Source organism: Sus scrofa, chromosome 13 (assembly GCF_054392235.1).
Source record: "Sus scrofa isolate SSC_HxYL_T2T_F1_AM1 chromosome 13, Sscrofa_HxYL_maternal_Yorkshire_Landrace_v2.0, whole genome shotgun sequence".
NCBI classification, from domain to species: Eukaryota; Metazoa; Chordata; class Mammalia; order Artiodactyla; family Suidae; genus Sus; species Sus scrofa.
In genome coordinates, this window is record NC_139395.1 from 71,745,155 (window position 1) to 71,760,228 (window position 15,074).

The 15,074-nt window shown below is 37.0% G+C and overlaps 1 protein-coding gene across 50 annotated transcripts in view; it reads left to right on the forward strand.

Moving 5' to 3' along the window:
• The window catches only part of CHL1 (cell adhesion molecule L1 like), a 229,453-nt gene that overhangs the window by 171,607 nt on the left and 42,772 nt on the right, over positions 1–15,074 (forward strand). For all 50 annotated transcript variants that reach the window (XM_021069248.2, XM_084989078.1, XM_084989073.1 and 47 more), the window contains 2 exons: positions 1,875–2,059; positions 8,718–8,849. In XM_021069248.2, coding sequence (XP_020924907.2) covers positions 1,875–2,059; positions 8,718–8,849 — 317 coding nt within the window. The remainder of the gene's footprint in view (positions 1–1,874; positions 2,060–8,717; positions 8,850–15,074) is intronic.

Consider the following 15,074-nt stretch of genomic DNA (forward strand, 5'->3'; position numbering starts at 1 on the left):
TGCTCAGGAAGCCAACAGCTAATATACCCTCACAGTTGCCTGTCTGAGCATCATTACTGTTTCCTGCAGGAGTGTGCCATGTGCTCTAAGCCTGCTAAAATAAAAGGCTCTGTAAGGCAGGTAAGTACTTGAACCTTGAGGGGAGAAGGGACTAGATGTGTGGAAAACACCTTCATTTTTACCTATAATCTTATTTTGCATAATAAAAATTATCTTAACCACTGCCTAAAAATATTCAAATAATTTGAGGTAATTAACACAAATAATGTCAGGTATGTGTTCAGTTATTAATTAGTAGCTAATTAATTTGTCTATAAGCATATATTCCAAGAATATATAGTTAGGAGAGCAAAAAGAGATGAAAAAAGCACAAGTGCAATAGAACATCCTAATAAAAACAAGTTTAGTCAGACAAATTCAAGTTCTACTATGTTATCTATTACCCCAGTGACTTTAAGCAAATTAACTTCTTGAACTTTTGAATCCTCACTAGTGAAATGATGATAATAAAGCTCATATTTAGAACACACTCAGTAACTTTTAGCTATTAATGATAAAAAGAAATATAGTGAGTAGGAAAAAAAGTCATCAGTAAAAACGACGAAGCTGTTTCTTCCACCCAGCCCAGCTGGAGACGAGGAAAAAATTCACCCTTTAGCACAAATCAGCCATCAGTGACTTACACATCATTTTTAAAACCCAAAAGTTGGCGTTCTCGTTGTGGTGCAGTGGTTAATGAATCCGACTGGGAACTGTGAGGTTGCAGGTTTGATCCCTGGCCTTGCTCAGTGGGTTAAGGATCTGGCGTTGCCGTGAACTGTGGTGTAGGTTGCAGACGCGGCTCAGATCCCAAGTTGCTGTGGCTCTGGTGTAGGCAGGTGACTACAGTCTGATTGGACCCCTAGCCCGGGAACCTTCATGTGCCATAGGAGTGGCCCTAGAAATACCAAAAAGCCAAAAATAAATAAATAAATAAAACCCAGAAGTTATAGAGGGTACCACTTGTCTACTAGTCTGTTTTTCATGAGATGAGATTTTTCTGTTTTAAACCCAGAAAACAGGAATGGTTTGATTCCTCATTCTTGTCTTCCACTCAACTAAGGTGGAAAAAACATTGTGTAGGTGTGTGACAAGTTATCAATTTGGTTTTTGTTTTGTTCTTGCTTTTATCATTTGTTGGTTTTGATTGAGCAATTGAATCATCCTAAACTGGGGAGATTTACTTCATTCCTCTGTTCCTGTGTTCCCCTATATTGGCAGGATGGAAAGTTGCCTGGGTGGCCAGGTCTGTGCTACAGAGCCCACCTTGCATTAAAACAAGCTGTTCACAGTTCCAGCCAGCACACTGGACGCCCACATCTGAGCCACATTCTCCACCAGCCTCTCCATTAGAATTAAAGAGGGTGTCACCATTTCCATTTGGAGACTATTGGGTCCTTACTTTAACATGTTTTTCAAACTCACACAGGCTAGAGGGCTGTTATTTCTGTCCCTTTCAGAGCAGCCACAGGGAGAGAGCACACTTGAAAATATCTTGTAATATTTCTTTGAGTCCAGTAATCCATCCTTCATCTAATCATACCTATTCAGTGTCTACAGGGAGTTAGCCCTCTTAGTAGAGGAAACAGAAGATTTCCAAGGGGAACAGACTATTCAAAGGAGCTTGCTTGCCATTAAGGAGACTTTGCTTTATCCAACCACAGTATTCACTTCTGATGGTGGTGTGCAGGTCTGTGTCCTGGGAAGGCCGGTGTTTTTCAGTTGAACTCTGAGTGCAGATCTAAAAGCCACAAAATGTGGGATGTATCCTATGAATTTCTTTAATTTTTTTTTTCATTCTAAAAAATGTTGCTCATTTATGTATTGTTTTGCAGACCAACTCCACAGGTTGATTGGAACAAAATGGGTGGTGATTTGCCAAAGGGAAGAGAAACAAAAGAAAATTACGGCAAAACTTTGAAGATAGAGAATGTTTCCTACCAAGATAAAGGAAATTATCGCTGCACAGCCAACAATTTCTTGGGATCAGCCACTCATGATTTTCATGTTATAGTAGAAGGTACATTTCTTAAGTTGATTTATTTTTCTTTTATTAAAAAAAGTGAATTCATGCATGTAGTGGGCCACTAATACGTGTATATTAAAACGAGTAAGCTGTTTCAACTTTTAATTATAGAGTAAGCAATGAATATATTATACTTTAATCAATCAAGTTTGTCATTTACCCCACAAAACTACATAGAAGGGACAAATGACAAGAAAATCTCATGTTAAGATTTGAACTCAGATGACTTCCACTCTTGGTTTGAATAGTGATTAAACCTAATCTCTAGAGTTCCTACTGTGGCTCAGCAGAAAGGAAACGAATCCAAATAGTATCCACGAGGATGTGGGTTCAATCCCTGTCCTCGCTCAGTGGGTCTGGGATTCAGCATTGCCATGAGCTGTGGTGTAGGTCACAGACGTGGCTTGGATCACATGTTGCTATGGCTGTGGTGTACGCCGGTGACTGTACCTTCAATTTGACCCCTAGTTTGGGAACTTCAGTATGCTGTAAGTGTGGCCCTAAAAAGCAAAAACAAAAAGCTAAAAACAAACCTAATCTCCTATATCATCATATTGTGAGAAAAAATGTATTGTAATATATATGTGTATATGATACTGCATAATATGAATTCTTAAAAGAACTAAGCATTACCATGGAAGAAGGTATCATGAGGAGCCTGGAAGACAGCTTGGACTTTGTTTCTCAGGCCTGTCATTAGCTTGCTGTACCCTTGACAAATTTATTTCACCTTTCTTTACCTCCATTTCTTTACCAATGAAGAGAGGGAGTCAGAGAAATTGTTTTAGTTATTTCCTGGTAATATTTGTTTGGTCCCTGGCTCAGGTTCTATACTCAATATGTTATTTATGGTGTATTGCTTCTCTATCAAAAGGTACAAAAACCACATTATGTTCAAGCCATTTTTTGTAAACCCAAGATTTTTGATCAATACAGATTTAGTTATTGCTGTATTCATAAAAGTAAGTAGGTGATGTCATCACTTAAAAAGATAAGGAGCCACAATATGTGGATATCAGGGCTCCGCCTGTGGGGCAGATATAAAGATCACTTAGTCATCCTGTGAATGTGATTGATGCAGACTGTTTTCTGTGATTTTATTATTTATTTATTTATTTTTGTCTTTTTGCCTTTTCTAGGCCCACACCCATGACATATGGAGGTTCCCAGGCTAGGGGTCTAATCAGGGCTGTAGCCGCCGGCCTACACCACAGCCACAGCAACACTAGATCCAAGCCTTGTCTGCAACCTACACCACAGCTCACGGCAATGCCGGATCCTTAAGCCACTGAACAAGGCCAGGGATCGAACCCGCAACCTCATGGTTCCTAGTTGAATTCGTTAACCACTGCGCCACGACAGGAACTCATATTTTCTGTGATTTTAATCACATTGAAGTTACTATATATATGGTTTGGTTGCCTGTACTGACCAAATTAATGGGATGATTACTACATTTGTACTTACTTAGGGCTGTGTGGGCTTAACTACTGAAAGGAATTGTCTCGTTCAGTGTTCTGTTTGGCAAAATGGTGCTCTAAGGCTTCCATTTACATTCCCACAAAGTTCACCTCTTAAACTTTCATTTTGCATAGTGAACACCTGAGTAAAGGCTTGTTGTTTTAATTAGTGGGGGAAAAAAGACTCAGACAGTTTCTAGTCACAGGTGAATGTTAAGACACCTCTTAATTATGCTGCTGTTTGGAATAACAATATATTTCCAAGACCTCTCTCACAATGTGTGTGATTAGTTAAATTAGGAAGAATGGAAAACCAAAGATGAGAATATCATTTCCCTTGGCTCAGCAAAAGCAAAACCTATACAGGAGAAAGCCCCATATAATGCATAAATATCCACATTTTCCAATAGTGATCTATTCCTCTGACATTAAATTTTTCACTCAAATTCAGAGAGGAAGAGTTTGAGAGATTTATTTTTTCTGTATTTTTGGTCATCATTTGATGCCTCTGCATACTACGGCTATACCATGCAACAGGGAGGTTTTTCTGTGACCCCTCCTCCCCAACCCAACACAAACACATACTCACAAACCAGACATGTCTAATTGTTAGCTGCTCCTGCTCCAAGTTGCTGACTATTAGAAATCCTTCCAGATGGCTGGATCATTGCTACGGTAGCTGAATATTTTAACAATCTGGCCACGGTTTTCTTGACTGTTAAGACTGAAGCTTTCAAAAGAACTGCAAGGGTTGCAAAAAGAAAAAAATAAATCAGAGATGTAAAATTAATTATGCAATTTAAAATGTTGACTATAGTACTCCAAAGGAATACAGGTTTCCTGAACAAATTGTCCTCACTCTTCATAAAACAGCTATTAGCACTATTGAGATGTAAATAATGTTTTTATGAGAAACATTTAATCCTTTCTCCTTAATGAGAAACTACTAAATGTACCCTCTGTTGTATGTTTTAGGAGTTTCTCTTCACACATGCAAGTGAAAAGCAAACTGAGCTCAAGGAGCCTTTTTTTTTTTTTTGCTTAAGTGTGAAAGCAGTAAATACATCCTTCATTAATCATTTGGATGGATGAGTTCACGTTCATTCGCTTTTATTCTGCCTTCCTGCACTTTCTTCTTTCCCCTTCTTTGTCTCTTACTTGGAAACTCAAATAGCATGGATTTGCCATATGGGAAAAGAACAGTGTTACTGGGAACTTTGAAAATGTAGTCAATCCTGAAAACACCTGCTACACTTAAGTAAAAGCATGTATCGTATTCTGTTTGTGATATTTCTTTATTACTAAACACAATCAAACTCTGTAACTTAAGCCACAATATCCTAAATAAGAAAACAAACTGCAATATATGTAAGCAAAAACAGCCAGAATGTCTTAAGATACAACTATCCTTCCTTTTTAGGAACCTGTGATCTAAATATTACACATTCAGTAAAAAGAGATCTATTAAAATGGCATCTAAAACATTCTAAATCCAGAAATCTAAGTCTCACCCCAGTTGCATTTCAACTGATTGTAAAAAGCCTTGCTCACACTGTTTTTGTTGTAAACTTTTGAATCATTTAAGGCTTTTGAATAGGAAAGTATTTATGCATAATTATATACCCATAACTGTGTTGTATTTTATTTTTTTTTAAACTTTTTTTTTAATCTTTTTTTTTAAATTTTTTTTATTTTTATTTTTTGCCATTTCTTGAGCTACTCCTGTGGCATATGGAGGTTCCCAGGCTAGGGGTCAAATCGGAGCTGTAGCTGCCAGCCTACGCCAGAGCCACAGCAACGCGGGATCCGAGCCACATCTGCGACCTACACCACAGCTCACGGCAACGCCGGATCGTTAACCCACTGAACAAGGGCAGGGATCGAACCCGCAACCTCATGGTTCCTAGTCGGATTCGTTAACCACTGCGCCACGATGGGAACTCCTGTGTTGTATTTTAAAAGGATATCATGAACTCAGATGCAATTTAGTCGTTGATCTGCTTGAAAAAGCCTCTTTTTCAAATAAATCTATTTCCAAAAAGTTGCAATTAGAGCCAAGTTTGATGAACCTAGTAATTGTTGATTTATTAGAATAAAGATATTAAATAGAATTCTGTTACTAAGAAAATGATCTGTGTTCTATGTTTTATAAGTACCAAATTTCCTGTTTTGTTTTGTTTTCCTTCTAGTGGTAAACATCTCTAATTAGCTTGCTTATTATATTCTAAATGTTCAGACATTTGCATCTGAGTTTTCAGCAGTGTGAGAGAAATTTATCTTATTTTTTTATTTACACTGATGACAAAATGAGTAAAGTTTCAACATAAGGCATTTTCATCAGTTGCCATATATCTTAGGATAATAGATAAAAGACTGGGATACAATGATAGTGTTTTCTCTCAGAATTTTCCCTTTTAATTATTCTTTCTTCTCTCTTGAGCCTTTTTTCTTTTTCTTTTTTCTTTCTTTTTTTTTGGTCTTTTTAGGGCTACACCCATGGTGTATGGAAGTTCCCAGACTAGGGGTCGAATTGGAGCTGTAGCTGCCAGCCTATGCCACAGCCACAAAAACGCCAGATTCGAGTTGTGTCTGCTCCGTCTGTAAGGTGAAAGGGTTGGATAAGATGGTCACTTAAGCACCCTTTACCTAATGACTAACAGTAATCGGGATTAATGCAGATACCAGTGGAATAATGAAATTTGTAGGAAGAGAAAAGAAATAGAAATCTTGATTTTACTAATTATAAAGATTTAGAGAAAGGTCATCATTCTATGATTTCCTTAATTTTATTATTTTTTATTGATATAAGGGACATGTTACATTATTAGTTTCATAATGATTCATTATTAGTTTCATAATGATTGCAAAATGATCACATGAAGTGTGGTTTACATACATCACCAAATAGTTACAATTCTTTTTTTTGTGATGAAGGCTTTTAAGATCTACTCTCTTAGCAGTTTTTGAGGAGACAATAAAATATTAAGTACAGTTACCATGCTGTATATTATATCTCCATGATTTCTATATTTGTACATGCTCTTAGTCTTAGTTTTCTACTGTAAATAAGAAAACTTTCATTTTGTTTTCTGTAACTCCAGTGCTTAATTTTATTGTATATCTCATATGAAAAGACCAAAAAAAGTAACTATAACATAAAAAACGCAGTGACACGCACACACAAACTAAAACCCTTCACCTTAGAGGGTCATATGCAGTTTCTTATTTGCATTTTTAAACTAAATGAGTACATATTTACAGATTTTGAATTATTAACATGTGTATTTAACTTGGAATTTAACAATTAAGGTCATAGCTTCTGGAATAATTAAACAGGCAGGTCTCTTACTGAGATTTGAACTTGCCAGGGATATTTGTATATTTGTATTTTTCCTGGTGAATTTATAGGCATTTTCCCCACACAATCCCCTTTTTCCTCCTTACTTAAAAAATTGTTTAAATGACATTTTTCATATTATAAATATAAGTATCTTAAAGACTTTCCTTTTTGACTGAAAATGGAAATCTGAAAATGTCTTAGGGGAAATAACCAAGCAACACTTGATGGGAATTGACTACCTGCAGGTACTGTGCAATTTTCTCTGAAATCAAATTATCCAAACCACCAACACTTTAGTCTGAATCTTTTATTCACTCCTGACATAGCAGTACACTTAAGGTGACAAAACATGACAGTAATGTTTGCACTAAAGAAAAATGTCTCATTCTGACATACAGATGGCCAAAAAACACATGAAAAGATGTTCAACATCACTCATTATTAGAGAAATGCAAATCAAAACCACGATGAGGTGCCACTTTACACCAGCCAGAGTGGCCATCATCAAAAAGTCTACAAACAATAAATGCTGGAGAGGGTATGGAGAAAAAAGAACCCTAGTACACTGTTAGTGGGATTGTAAATGGGTGCAACCACTGTGGAAAACAGTATGGAGATTCCTCAGAAAACTAAAAATAGAATACCACTTGATCCAGCAATCCCACTCCTGGGCATCTATCCAGAAAAAACCACGATTTGCAAAGACACATGTACTCCGATGTTCATTGCAGCACTATTTGCAATAGCCAAGACATGGAAACAACCTAAATGTCCATCAACAGAGGAGTGGATCCAGAAGAGGTGGTACATATACACAATGGAATATTACTCAGCCATTAAAAGAAACGAAATACCAACAGTTTTAGCAACATGGATGGACCTAGAAATTATCATGCTAAGTGAAGTCAGCCATACAATGAGACACCAACATCAAATGCTTTCACTGACATGTGGCATCTGAAAAAAGGACAGACTGAACTTCTTTGCAGAACAGATGCTGACTCAGACATTGAAAAACTTATGGTCTCTGGAGGAGACAGTTTGGGGGGTGGGGGCTGTGCTTGGGCTGTGGGATGGAAATCCTGTGAAATCAGATTGTTATGATCATTATACAGCTACAGATGTGATAAATTCATTTGAGTAATAAAAAATAATAATAAAAGAAAAAATGTCTCATTCTGTACTGAAACACCATTTAGAATTATAATTTGAGAGCACTAGGGCATAGAAAGATGCATATAATTTAAATACATCTTTTCCTCCATTGTTTTGAGAGAAAAAAGGTAAATGTTGCTTTTAGGATTCCTTCTACCCCCTTAACAAAAAAAAATTTTCTAGGAAATAATGTTTCCCATATTCTTAAGGGAGACAATTACATATGGACCTCTAAATGCTGAAAAATCATTAAGAAATATTTAAAATAATGGCCGAACATTTTAATTTCATTAAACTACTTTCAAAATATATTTCTGGAATATCAGCCATTTTGGATGCGTTGCTACAGTCTGAAATAAGCTATACCCAGCACTAGATAAATGTAACATGTTTATCTCCTTCATTTTCTGTAATGGCATAGATAATTTTCAGCTTAATAAAAGGACTATAGGTAACTCTTTTAATGTATTGATTTCTCTTTATACGTTCTGAGATTTCAAATTACAACACACATACATATACCTCATGCCACATGAAAACAATGCTCATCTTGCTTTAGAGAACATTTACCAGAAAGAGCTAGTGTGAAGTGCTTTGTTGTGTCTGCCATCTGCTGGTACACAGTAAAAATACAGGATTTAAGATTTTTGGATCTTCTGATAGATAAGTGCTGATGAGCTCTTCTCTTTATTTCCAGAGCCCCCTCGCTGGACAAAGAAACCTCAGAGTGGCGTGTACAGCACTGGGAGCAGTGGTATCTTGTTATGCGAGGCTGAAGGAGAACCTGAACCCACAATCAAGTGGAGAGTCAATGGCTCCCCGATTGAGCGTAAGTGAAAACACCAGTGTTGATGCAATCCTAAAGGTTTGCTGGAATGGGTAATGGTCAGGCACCCCGGTTATGGCTAAAGTGGAGTTGGTAAGTAACTGGACTAGCAGGAGAGATCTAACCAGCAAATCCAAAATTGCATCTTTTTAAGGCATTTGATTTACGCTTAAGTTTATGGAAAGCTTATAATAACATTTGTTGAGCTATTGTATTAACTATATATAAAAATAAGTTTTAAAAATTAAGGCAGCTGAATGACAGAGGATGCATCCAAGGAGAAGATTCCTTTTCCTGAGAAGAATTGGAGACCCAGTGATTGGGAACACAGGTGGGACTCAGACTTCCCTTCCATTCAGGCAACCACAACTCCTCACTTGGGTTCTGCTCTTTATAAAGACTTACTCTGTCTCCATGATTTGAAAAATCCATAGGGCCAAAAAACATGCAAAGCCTGACCCTGTGCACCCAACCCCTGGCTCACTGCAATCATTTGACCAAGCTTCAGTAGCTAAGACCAGAAAAATCCTCTGCTCAGTCAGCTCTGAACTCTCCCCAGATGCGCTGGGCTCACAGCCTTATCTCCCCAGTCCACGGTGTTCTAGCATAGAGCTCCAGGAATCCTCAAATCCTGAATCTGAACCTATAGCTCTGGTCATTTTGAATATCTTTGTTAAAGTAGGGTGATAGAACAAATCTTAATGGTCAACTGAGTAGCTTGATTCAGAACATTTATAATATTAACACATATGTGTGTTGTTTCCATTAATTCCTTTGCCCTAAACCCACTCATGTCAGGGTAGGCATCCTGGTTGTCCAGAGGCCCGGGTCCCAACTAGTCTGTGCACCTAAGCTTGGGGATAGTCACTAAGTAGCCAGCTGTATGCTCTGAGCTGTTGAGTGAGTCTCCTGAAGCTTTAGTTTTTAATTGCAAAATGGAGCAAATGATGGTTGTGGTTGAATGAGATGAAGATGTCAACCACCTAGGATTGTACTTACCTGTAGAACACAGATAGTTAATAAACCGTGGGTCTGAAGGATCTATCTTTGTGTTCAGGTGCTACCATTTACTCTCTGTCTGATTGGGTGTTTTACTGATCCTATTAAAACTTGTTCCCTCATCAGTAAAATGGGAATGAAAATACCACTAACCATTGGGAATTGTTATATGGATTAAAGGAAATACCACATAAAGTATGCTTGGCACAGGGACTGACACACAACACTCTCAAAATACTATTTACTACTGTTCTCTTACTTCAAGTACTCAAGAAATCCTAGTGTTTATTATTATTCTTGAAAAAACACATCCATTTTAGTTTTATGTATGACAGGAAGCACAATATCTATGATAAACAAATACTAACTGGGCACATTTGATGATGAGATTGAAAATAAAACTGACAGTTATTTAAAAATACCTAGGAGGTTCCCATGTGGTGTAGTGGGTCAAGGGTATGGTATTGTTGCAGCTGTGGCTTAGGTCACAGCTGTGGGGAGAGTTTAATCCCTGGCCCAGGAACATCCAAATGGTGCAGGCAGAGCCAAAAAAAAAAAAAAAAAAAAAAAAAAATCTATTACATAGCCTTATGAATCTGGAAATTGTCAAGTTAACAGTATGACCATATCTCCTTCTCAGCATATAATTTTAAAAAAATCACTTTGAATTCTATCTCTGTATGACTCTGAGAAGAAAAAAGGGTGCTTACTTATTTAAAATACAAATGATTGGGCAAAACCATGAGCAGTTCTGAATTTTTTTTTCTTTTTTTATTGAGGTGTAATGGGTATGCGCTATATTAGATTCAGGTATACAGCATAATGATTTGATATTTTCATATATTGAGAAGTGGTTACCACAATAAGTCTAGTTAACATCTGTCACCTTACGGAGTTACTGAATTGTTCTTCTTGTGATGATTATAATCTATTAGCATCTTTCAAAAGTGAAGTGCAGTATCATTAATTATTTTTGCCATGCTGTACATTATATCCCCATGACTTACTCATTTTATAACTGGAAGTTTATACCTGTTTATCCCCTTCATCCATTTGGCCTATCCTCCCAACCCCCCACCTTCCAGCCTCTGGCAATCACCAACTGTTCTCTGTATATATGAGCTCGTTTTGTTTTTTTATATTTCACATATAAGTGAGATCATTTAGTATTTTTCTTTCTCTGTCAGACTTATACGACTTAGCATAATTCCCTCAAGGTCCATCCATGCTGTCACAAATGACAAGATTTCCTCTTTTTTACAGCTGAATAATGTTCCATTGTTTGCATATGTTTGTGTAATATATATATCACATTTTATTTATCCCTTCCTCTGTCAGTGGACACTTTAGCCCTCATTATTAATATCTTCAATTTGAGATATTAATTTCTCATCTCTTTAGTATTAGGGTGATGGTGGTTCATAGGATGACTTTGGGAGTGTTTCTTCTTCAGTCTTTTGAAAGAGTTTAAGAAACATTGATATAAGTTTTCTTTGTATGCTTGGTAGAATTTGCCTATGAAGCTATCTGGTCCTGGACTTTTGTTTGTAGAGAGTTTATTATTATTATTATTACATATTCAACTTCATTTCTAATGATTGGTCTATTCAAACTATTTCTGCCTGATTCAGTTTTGGTGGGCCATATGTTTCTAGAATGTTGTCTGTTTCTTTTAGATTGTCAAATTTGTTGGCATCAAATTGTTCAAAGTATTCTCTCTCTCTCTCTTTTTTTTTATTTCTGCAGTATCAGTTGATATTTCTGCTTTTTCATTTTTTTACTTTGTTTATTTGGGTTCTCTTTCTCTTCTTCTTGTTGAGTCTGGCTTGTCAATGTAGTTTACCTTCTTTCCTCATTCCCTTTAAAGAATAGAATAAGAAATGAAAAATGAAACTACATGTAGATTATAGGGAAATGAAAACAACTTTTTTATAAAAAATATTAAGGATGCTAAAATAAAGAAAGCAGAGTGTCTGGAACATAAAATCATAAAATTTTGTATTTGAATGGCACTTAGCTGTTTATAAAGGACATTCATATACTGCTTTGAGTCCCCACATGAGCCTTTTAAAGGAAATATAGTTATTCATATTTAAAGGATTAATTATTTCATTCAATAATGTTCATTAAATGCCTTCTTTGTGCCAGGCACTGGCCTTATCACTTGGGAGATGGCAGTAAATAAAATGGACAGTTCCTGCTCCCATAAATCTGACATTCTGGTGGGGAGAGACATGCAGTTGACAAAAGCACATAAATGTGGTGAAATGAAAACTAGTTGGGGAAGGGGTGGGTGGGTACAAGGGAAGTTCAGGACCTAGAGTTGCTATCCAGTTTAGAGAAAATGTTAGTAAGACCCTTGGGATTATTTACCATTGAGTAGAAATGGGAGAAGTGAATGATGTAGCCATGCAAATAGCCATGAGTGAGCTTTCAGGATAGAAAGGTCACTGAGTGCATAGACTCAAGGTGTGTTTGGAATGTTGAGAAAAAGAATGGAGTCCAGTGTGGCTAAAGCAGAGTGAGGAGGTGGCAGTGCTTAGGGAGGTCAGTCAGGAGCAGGGTCTACATCATATCTAAAGCTCAAGGATCAAAGGTGACCTAGGATATTATTGCGAACAGGATGGGACACTTGGAGGATTTAGAGGCAAAGAATGAGAGGCTTTAATTTATTACCTAGAATTTTTCTGGCTTCTGCATGGAGAAGCAACTGTATGACTCCATTTAGGAGCCGATGAAAAGATAGCGGAGCCTTGGGCTAGGTGAGTAGCAGTAACAGTTAGGTTATGGATTTATATCCAAAACAGAGCCAATATGTTTGTTGATGGATGAGCATGTCAAGGCTGAAAATAAACTAATGCAAGAGAGCACAGCTGAATAATGGCAGACCCACGACTAAAGCCACATCTTTGGAATCCATGCTCTGTGTTGTTTCCACAGCTTTGACTCCAGCTCTCCTGGCATCACTGCCAACAGATCATAATTTATAATTGGAATGTTCAATGACAGTGGGATCAGTGAAGGATTTGAAATCCCTTTGAGCTCATATTTTTACAAATTGCATATCTTTATACGTATTTGAGAATTAAATAAAAATTATTACTAATATTGTTTACAAGCCTAATAAACTTTTTCAAATGTTTTGCATCCAATGTTTCTGAGCCCTTGCAAAAGAGAGTTCTTATTGTAGATGTGGGCACATGAGACTCAGCGAGGTTACATTACTTATATGAGGCCACAACCCAAGTGAATTTAGAGCCATAAATGGAACTGAAATGAATAAGTCCACAGCTGAAGTTTCTCCCCATACATTGCATTTTTGCCCTTTGAGCTTAGCAAAGACAGCTTATGTCAGGAATATTTTTGTTTGCTTTGAGCAGAAAATGTTTTTGCTTTGTTTTTTTGAGCAGCCCTTGCAGCATGCAGAAATTCCTGAGCCAGGGCTTGAACCCATGCCACAGCAGTGACCTGAGCCACAGCAGTGACAAGACCAGATCTTTTAATAGCTAGGCTACCATTGAACCATTCAGGATTTTTTTTTTCATGGTTTGTGTGTTTGTTTGATAAAGAACTTGGCCTTCTGGCATTATGGAAGCTCCTATTAGCCTTTGCCAGTATGCTACAGTACTCTGCAATTTCCATACCTATCCCAGAAGGCAGCTTTGAGCAATGTTTAATTATTTGTCACTCAGATATGAGGCCAGAGTTTAATTTCATCTTTTTGTATTGTTATGTAGATTTAGAGTTTACCAGGGGGCAAATGGTTTAAGAACTAAATATAAGGGATGATAGGGTTTACTCTGAAGCTTGTAAAATTTGATGTAAGGGGTGAGGGTGCAGAATGAGATCAGAAACTCAATCATTGTAGAAGGAGCTTCCTGGTGGCTTAGTGGGTTAAGGATGTGGTGTTGTCACTGCTGTGGCACGGGTCTGATCCCGGCCCAGGTATTCCCATATACCACAGGTGAGGCCAAAAAAAACCCCTAAACAAACAAACAAACAAAAAAACTTGAACTATTCATCTTGATGATTCTCAAGAGATAAATTATCCTATAGGATTGAATCAAATTTCTATTGTTACTATAACAAATTACAGCAAATTTAGTGGCTTAAAACAGTATATATTTGAGAAGAATGTATATTCTGATTTTTTTTGGGTGCAGTGTACTTAAAATTTCAATTAAGTCTAACTTTTCTATTGTGTCATTTGGGATCTCTGTGGCTTGATTGATTTTCTGTCTAGAGGATGGAGCATGATAACGTGAGAAAAAAGAATGTATATATGTATGTGTGACTAGGTCAACTTGGTGTACAGTAGAAAATTGACAGAACACTGTACACCAGCTATAATGGAAAAAAATAAAACTCATTAAAATAAAAAAACAGTATATGTTTATTATTTTATAATTCTGGAGGTTGTAAGTCCAGCACAACTCTCCCTGGGCTAAAATCAAGGTGTCAGCAGTGCTATGGTTCTTCCAGAGACTCTAGGAGAGGAACCCTTCCGTTATGTTTTCCAGCTCATGGGGCCCACATTCCTTGGCCCACTTCCTTCGTCTTCAAGTCAAGCATATTACATTTCTCCTACCACTCTTTCATAGTCACATCTCTCTTTGGCTGGCTTGCCACAGGCATTAAAGTTTCTCTGTTTATAAAGAGCCTTATAATTTCATCGGGCTCACTTGGATAATCCAGAATAACATCCCCTCTCAGGGTCCTTGGCCTTAATCACATATGGAAAGTCTCTTTTGCCATGTAAAGTAAAATAGTCACACATCGTAGAGATTAGACCAGGCCCACCTTTGGGGGACTATCAGTCTCCATTCCACAGGGACCTACCAGGAATAAAATGGCACCCAACAAAAGTGTTGTTCATCCATTCCATGAAAACTGCTGTCTCCTCTGCAATAGATGCTATTTGCACACCAGGGACATGGTGCACAGCTCATAGACACGTTCTTACCCCTATGGAGCTGACATTCAAGTGTAAAAATGTATTTATTTCTCACTCTCAGAAGCAAAAAGATGTATAAGAAAAATCTATTTTATTATGCAATAATCAATGTTTCCTATAATCTAAAATTTAGTATAGTCTCTGTTTTGAACAAAGGAGATACCATAAGAAAAAACTTAAATTAGATGTACTGGTAATCTTGTAATGTCATTTAAACAAAAGTTTTTAACATTTGCACCCTTCATTCAACATTCCTCACTTAAATGTTTTTCTTT